The sequence below is a fragment of the Oncorhynchus nerka genome, unplaced genomic scaffold (genome assembly GCF_034236695.1).
Source record: "Oncorhynchus nerka isolate Pitt River unplaced genomic scaffold, Oner_Uvic_2.0 unplaced_scaffold_6446, whole genome shotgun sequence".
Taxonomy (NCBI): Eukaryota; Metazoa; Chordata; class Actinopteri; order Salmoniformes; family Salmonidae; genus Oncorhynchus; species Oncorhynchus nerka.
The window spans coordinates 1-8,278 of record NW_027034869.1 but is presented as its reverse complement, the minus strand read 5'-3'; the positions used below and the strand labels follow the sequence as shown (position 1 = coordinate 8,278).

General features: G+C 45.0%; 2 protein-coding genes across 2 annotated transcripts; both read right to left on the bottom strand.

Moving 5' to 3' along the window:
• Positions 1–1,171: 1,171 nt before the first annotated feature.
• LOC115124185 (transportin-2-like) lies at positions 1,172–3,168 on the bottom strand. Its single transcript, XM_065014032.1, has 4 exons — positions 2,850–3,168; positions 1,798–1,897; positions 1,531–1,606; positions 1,172–1,433 (listed from the first exon to the last, which is right to left on the bottom strand). The coding sequence occupies exons 2-4, from the start codon at positions 1,894–1,896 to the stop codon at positions 1,222–1,224; spliced, it is 387 nt and encodes a 128-aa protein (XP_064870104.1). The 5' UTR covers position 1,897; positions 2,850–3,168; the 3' UTR covers positions 1,172–1,221.
• Positions 3,169–4,676: 1,508 nt separating this feature from the next.
• Positions 4,677–5,849, bottom strand: LOC135566245 (relaxin-3-like). Its single transcript, XM_065014033.1, has 2 exons — positions 5,438–5,849; positions 4,677–4,994 (listed from the first exon to the last, which is right to left on the bottom strand). Exons 1-2 carry the CDS (start codon positions 5,622–5,624, stop codon positions 4,699–4,701), a joined length of 483 nt encoding a protein of 160 aa, XP_064870105.1. The 5' UTR covers positions 5,625–5,849; the 3' UTR covers positions 4,677–4,698.
• Between the last annotated feature and the right edge of the window lie 2,429 nt (positions 5,850–8,278).

Sequence of the window (8,278 nt, the reverse complement as noted above, 5' to 3'; positions counted from 1 at the left end):
CACACACTAACTAATAGGCACACACACACACTAACTAATAGGCACACACACACACTAACTAATAGACACACACACACTAACTAATAGACACACACACACACTAACTAATAGACACACACACACACTAACTAATAGACACACACACACACTAACTAATAGACACACACACTAACTAATAGACACACACACTAACTAATAGACACACACACACTAACTAATAGACACACACACACTAACTAATAGACACACACACACTAACTAATAGACACACACACACACTAACTAATAGACACACACACACACTAACTAATAGACACACACACACACTAACTAATAGACACACACACACACTAACTAATAGACACACACACACACTAACTAATAGACACACACACACACTAACTAATAGACACACACACACACACTAATAGACACACACACTAACTAATAGACACACACTAACTAATAGACACACACACTAACTAATAGACACACACACTAACTAATAGACACACACACTAACTAATAGACACACACACTAACTAATAGACACACACACTAACTAATAGACACACACACTAACTAATAGGCACACACACACACTAACTAATAGACACACACACACACTAATAGACACACACACTAACTAATAGACACACACTAACTAATAGACACACACACTAACTAATAGACACACACACTAACTAATAGACACACACACTAACTAATAGACACACACACTAACTAATAGACACACACACTAACTAATAGGCACACACACACACTAACTAATAGGCACACACACACACTAACTAATAGACACACACTAACTAATAGACACACACACTAACTAATAGACACACACACTAACTAATAGACACACACACTAACTAATAGACACACACTAACTAATAGACACACACTAACTAATAGACACACACTAACTAATAGACACACACTAACTAATAGACACACACACACTGACACACACACACTAACACACACATTTATACACAACATTATTTATTGTGGGTTTCTGTTCTTCCTTGTTATTCTTAGTACTACTATCGATTACTGTATTGATGGTTTAGAGCTGCAAGAAGGAATTTCACTGTATGTGACATTAAAACTTGAAACTGAAAGTTGAATACACACACACACACTTCAGCTTGCTGATTAACGCATACTCCCCCACAGACTGACACCAGTACCTGCGAAGGCTCAACCACCCACACATCCTGACTCACTTTGCAGCACACACACACACACTCTCTCTCTCTTACCGATGGTTGCTCTGATGAGGGGTGAGGGATCTCCGATGTTGTTGAGACATTCCCTCTTGATGAAGTCAGCGACCAGAGGAGGAAAGTTCTGGTAGTGGGCCTTCACATTGTTCTTCAATATGAGACCACTTAGAGAACGGGTCGGCTCATCTACAGAGAAGGGGGTGGTTTGATAGGAAAGAGGGAACGATTAGTAACCACTGACTAATGCTCACAACCATTTTATATAGATCTTACACACACTTACCCTCTGATTTGAGGCTTGTAAGGACGAAGATGAGATAGTTGTTGAAGTCTGGGAACTGGTTGAGCTGTTCCAGTTTCTACACACTGTTAAGGAACACCCCTTCACTGACAAAACAATCAACATGGCAAATCACCAACAATCCCGCACACATTCATGACTTATCTTTCACTCACACCCCGATGAGACACATTATGGAGTATGGAAAACAATCACACAGCCTCGCTCTCTCTCGTACGCAGACACACTGCTGTGTGTTTGAGAGGATACTTCCTGCACAGCTCTCTGTGTGGCTGTGTCTGGAGACTGGGAGTCCTTCAGCAGCTGAAGTACCTGCTGCAAACCCTGTTCATCCGGCTGCCACTCCATCCTACACACACACACACACAGAGAGAGAAAGAGTGACTTGAATGTTTCTCTACATTTTCCTTACAGCCTCTGCCGGCTACATAGTTTTCTGTTGCTACCTAGTGTCACTGTCACAAGCAGAGTTGTCTCTCTAGCCCAACATCACATCAGAGGCAGAGTTCTCTCTAGCCCAACATCACATCAGAGTTGTCTCTCTAGCCCAACATCACATCAGAGTTGTCTCTCTAGCCCAACATCACATCAGAGGCAGAGTTGTCTCTAGCCCAACATCACATCAGAGGCAGAGTTGTCTCTCTAGCCCAACATCACAAGCAGAGTTGTCTCTCTAGCCCAACATCACAAGCAGAGTTGTCTCTCTAGCCCAACATCACAAGCAGAGTTGTCTCTGGCCCAGCTTAAAATACAACAGAGTAAAGATGGAACGCGTCAGTCAGGGTCGGAATGTAAAGAACGCATTCTAATCACCAGCATCAGGACTACCTTCACAACCGACCTGGGACCAAAATAAACACATCAACGGATGTTGACAAAATGTTAGATACCTAGCTAACGTTAACTGGTTTGTTAGTAGTAATCAGTCCCCATTATAAACCTGATACGTAACTAGCCAACGTTACCTAATCTAGCTTGCCTCCGCAAGCATTCCGCATTACATGCCAGCTACGCTAGTTAGCAATTTTGCTAGCTAATAAAGTAGGAGTCCCTGGCCGGCTTGGGCGCAGGCCGATACGGCCTCGCATTTCGCCGCAAGTGACATTAGCCCGTTAGCCAGCTAACTACATAAACATCTAACAAAATGAACGATTGTAGACATTGTTAGCTAGCCAAGTGCAAACGATAAAGACAACACAATGACATATTATATGGCTACATAAAGGTTAATTGGCTAGTTAGTTGGGTATCTAGCTAGCTAATAGCTTCATGTTGAAAGTGCCGCCAAAGAAAGCCTTTACCTGGTCGCACCGATTTGTCAGATCCGTAATTGCTTTGTTAGCAGTAGCTACCGGTACCGTGGCAATGAGCATTTACAGAATGGCAGATGCAATCCAGATGTATTTAGTAGCAAAGGGTTTGGATCTCTCACTTTGTTTTTAGAGCAAAGAGATAATCCCGAACCCCCTTTCTGTTGCGATAAGTAGCTCTGGCTCTGTGTGAGAAATAGCTGTCATGTCAGATTCAAAAATCCACCAGCAGGTCCTTGTTCGGCTTCCGTACATGGCTCAACGTTCCATACGCTTGATTAGTTTTGCCCAATCGCCGATCTGTTCACACCACACGTGATTACACTGCAAAATCAATTAGGTCAATGTAATAGACTATCTTTCATCAAAGTCAAAGTTCTATTTACATTTACCAGTGAGTGAATAGACAGTGTAAAAGGCCATTTTATGGCATGTAATAAACGTCTACTTTTTAATGCCATGTGGGCCTAGCGGGATAGAATCCTCTGTTGGGGTCATCATATTTTAAACAGGTGTGCGTGACAGCCAGTCAAAGTCCACCAAAGACCGGGAGGTGGAAGTTATAACAGCAGGTGGATACAACAAAAACCGTCCTTTTTTTTAACCTAAGGACTACACGGCTGATTTAAATAACCAACTCATCATCAAGCTTTGGTTATTTGAATCGGCTGTGTACTGCTAGGGAAAAAAACAAAACTTGCACCCAGGACCGAGTTTGGGAAATCCTGATCTAGTCTAGTGTTGTTGAGAAATAAAGTCTTTGTGGTAAAATATTTTCAGATACTGTAATACATCAAGTAAGAGTCATTCAGAAATGTCAATGAAGAGTAACACATTACCACTTTCAAAACACAACTTTATTGGACTGTCATATCAGTAACTAAACACACAAAAACTGCTCATAATACTGACATAGGTTGGAGAATACATGCAGGGTCAAAGAATGTATTTTCTCATGTTGCCTTGTAACCTTTTCTTTTTACACCCTCACAGTCAGGAGACCCTAAATGATCAACACAATGATCCAGGAGAAGGAGAAGAAGCAGGAGGAATGGAAGGATAGAAAAGTGGAGGGATGGAGGGAAGGAGGGATGGGGGGCTAGAGAGATGGAGGGCTAGAGGCAAGGAGGGATGGAGGGCTAGAGGGAAGGAGGGATGGAGGGAAGGAGGGCTAGAGGGATGGAGGGCTAGAGGGAAGGAGGGAGGGATGCTCAACAGAGGGATGAAAAGGAGAGGTGTTGGTAGTGCTCAACAGAGGGATGAAAAGGAGAGGTGTTGGTAGTGCTCAACAGAGGGATGAAAAGGAGAGGTGTTGGTAGTGCTCAACAGAGGGATGAAAAGGAGAGGTGTTGGTAGTGCTCAACAGAGGGATGAAAAGGAGAGGTGTTGGTAGTGCTCAACAGAGGGATGAAAAGGAGAGTTGTTGGTAGTGCTCAACAGAGGGATGAAAAGGAGAGGTGTTGGTAGTGCTCAACAGAGGGATGAAAAGGAGAGGTGTTGGTAGTGCTCAACAGAGGGATGAAAAGGAGAGGTGTTGGTAGTGCTCAACAGAGGGATGAAAAGGAGAGGTGTTGGTAGTGCTCAACAGAGGGATGAAAAGGAGAGGTGTTGGTAGTGCTCAACAGAGGGATGAAAAGGAGAGGTGTTGGTAGTGCTCAACAGAGGGATGAAAAGGAGAGGTGTTGGTAGTGCTCAACAGAGGGATGAAAAGGAGAGGTGTTGGTAGTGCTCAACAGAGGGATGAAAAGGAGAGGTGTTGGTAGTGCTCAACAGAGGGATGAAAAGGAGAGGTGTTGGTAGTGCTCAACAGAGGGATGAAAAGGAGAGGTGTTGGTAGTGCTCAACAGAGGGAGCTGATCTCGCTCTTGCTGCAGCCCCACTTGCAGCAGGCGTTGGAGAGGCCCACCACGACATCCCGCCCCTTCCTGTCCGCACTGCGCAGCGCCTCTAGCACATCCTCTGAGATGGGCGAGCGGGCCAAACGACTGAACGCAGCAGCGGCAGAGCCCCCCTCCCTGACCTCGCCTGCCCAGCCCTGAGCCTCCAATCCTGGACGCTGCTTGCTGGCGAGGCCGGGGATGGCGTTGGAGCTCCATGGGCTGTAGGCCTCAGTCTCCTCGTCAATGGAGATGTCACCTGGAAGGACGAGGAAAATAAAATGATTTGAATGCTTAATAGAAAAGAAATGGCTACAGGAACAACTGGTTCTCTTGCAAGGATTGATATTAGATATTAGTCTATGGTGCTGAACGAGAGAAAACATCTCAGTATAGTTGACCCTACAGTAGCAGACAGATGAGTAGTCGGTCAGTCAAACAGACACGTAGGCAGACAGACATTTAGACATGCACAACAAGAGAGACTGACACACACACACACAGGCACACACACACACAGGCACACAGGCACACACACACACAGGCACACAGACACGCACACACACACAGACACGCACACACACACACAGGCACACGCACACAGGCACACACACACACACACACAGGCACACATAGACAATCAATCCCACACATTCACAACCACAGCCACAGGTACACAGACACATCGTCTCTCACAGACACCCATCTCACCGGCGTCGCCCACTCCTCTCCTCCAACGCGATCCTCCGCAGGTGAAGATGACGGCCCGTATAAACTCTCTCCCGCACAGCTTCACACCGTAGATAGAGTTAGCGTGGCCCTCTGCAGCCTGCACCATACCCACCAGCGCCACCAACAGGCCAAACGTCAACACCGCAGCCTTCCACATGATCAGGAGCGACAGATGGAGAGAGAGAGGAAAGAGGAGTCCAAGAGAAAGAGCCTTGAAAGTAACAGCCAGGCTGCAGGTGTGGATCAGTGGTCTGGTGAAGGTTGGGTGAGTCTCTGTGTGTCTCTGTCGGTGTCTCCTTCGCTCTCACCCGGTGGTGCTGTGTGTCTCTGTCGGTGTCTCCTTCGCTCTCACCCGGTGGTGCTGTGTGTCTCTGTCGGTGTCTCCTTCGCTCTCACCCGGTGGTGCTGTGTGGTTCTCTTGGCGGACCCAGAACCCCTTATATAGAGAGAGTCCAGCCCAGCACCGCTGACTGAAGCTTTATGCGTCCTACGGAACCCTCGTTTTCTACGTAGTGTACAACTTCTGAACACAGCCAATTGGATTTCCTATGGGCTCTGGTCTAAAGTAGTGCACTATATAGGGAATAGGGTTCCACTTGGCTGAACCCATGACTATGACCAAGTCTCCCCCTCTCTCTCTCATCCCCTTGGCCTCAGATTACAGCCAGATAAGAAATTACTAAGACCTGAGACCTTTAGGAGAACAATGGTCCCAATAAAAGAGGTTGCGATTAAAATGGTGTCCCTGGTTAAAAGGTCATATCAGAGGTGTAGTCTTTAATCTAATCGTCAGCGACCTTTCAGTGTTTCCTGGCTGCTTCCAGTGTCACAACTTCGGGAACCTGCTATCTATCATGTCTGGCTAGGGATAGGATCGCTATTGCTTCCGGTTTTAAATTAACAAGGAGTTAGACCTACACACACATGCACTAATACTGACACATAAACAGATACTCAGGAGCACAGGCTCAACTCAACATGTCTATCCTGTATAGAGTATTAGTTGTGAGTCTTGTAACATGGATGGATAAGGAGACCGTAGCTATGTTTCCATGAACTTTCCTGCTGAATGTTTGTCAACATTTTAAAGTTTGAAAGTGGACAGGACAAATGCCTGCAAAAACCTATGTCGAATAAAAATGATGTGGTTTTAAATCTTTCCATAATCCTATTAGCCTGTATACCCTGCCCATCTATATGTTATGTCTATTAGACAAACAGCGTGACAGCCTGTATACCCTGCCCATCTATATGTTATGTCTATTAGACAAACTGCGTGACAGCCTGTATACCCTGCCCATCTATATGTTATGTCTATTAGACAAACAGCGTGACAGCCTGTATACCCTGCCCATCTATATGTTATGTCTATTAGACAAACTAGCGTGACAGCCTGTATACCCTGCCCATCTATATGTTATGTCTATTAGACAAACAGCGTGACAGCCTGTATACCCTGCCCATCTATATGTTATGTCTATTAGACAAACAGCGTGACAGCCTGTATACCCTGCCCATCTATATGTTATGTCTATTAGACAAACAGCGTGACAGCCTGTATACCCTGCCCATCTATATGTTATGTCTATTAGACAAACAGCGTGACAGCCTGTATACCCTGCCCATCTATATGTTATGTCTATTAGACAAACAGCGTGACAGCCTGTATACCCTGCCCATCTATATGTTATGTCTATTAGACAAACAGCGTGACAGCCTGTATACCCTGCCCATCTATATGTTATGTCTATTAGACAAACAGCGTGACAGCCTGTATACCCTGCCCATCTATATGTTATGTCTATTAGACAAACAGCGTGACAGCCTGTATACCCTGCCCATCTATATGTTATGTCTATTAGACAAACAGCGTGACAGCCTGTATACCCTGCCCATCTATATGTTATGTCTATTAGACAAACAGCGTGACAGCCTGTATACCCTGCCCATCTATATGTTATGTCTATTAGACAAACAGCGTGACAGCCTGTATACCCTGCCCATCTATATGTTATGTCTATTAGACAAACAGCGTGACAGCCTGTATACCCTGCCCATCTATATGTTATGTCTATTAGACAAACAGCGTGACAGCCTGTATACCCTGCCCATCTATATGTTATGTCTATTAGACAAACAGCGTGACAGCCTGTATACCCTGCCCATCTATATGTTATGTCTATTAGACAAACAGCGTGACAGCCTGTATACCCTGCCCATCTATATGTTATGTCTATTAGACAAACAGCGTGACAGCCTGTATACCCTGCCCATCTATATGTTATGTCTATTAGACAAACAGCGTGACAGCCTGTATACCCTGCCCATCTATATGTTATGTCTATTAGACAAACAGCGTGACAGCCTGTATACCCTGCCCATCTATATGTTATGTCTATTAGACAAACTGCGCGACAGCCTGTATACCCTGCCCATCTATATGTTATGTCTATTAGACAAACAGCGTGACAGCCTGTATACCCTGCCCATCTATATGTTATGTCTATTAGACAAACAGCGTGACAGCCTGTATACCCTGCCCATCTATATGTTATGTCTATTGAGACAAACATGCGTGACAGCCTGTATACCCTGCCCATCTATATGTTATGTCTATTAGACAAACAGCGTGACAGCCTGTATACCCTGCCCATCTATATGTTATGTCTATTAGACAAACAGCGTGACAGCCTGTATACCCTGCCCATCTATATGTTATGTCTATTAGACAAACTGCGTGACAGCCTGTATCCCCATCTATATGTTATGTCTATTAGACAAACTGCGTGACAACCTGCTTTATGCCCTGCC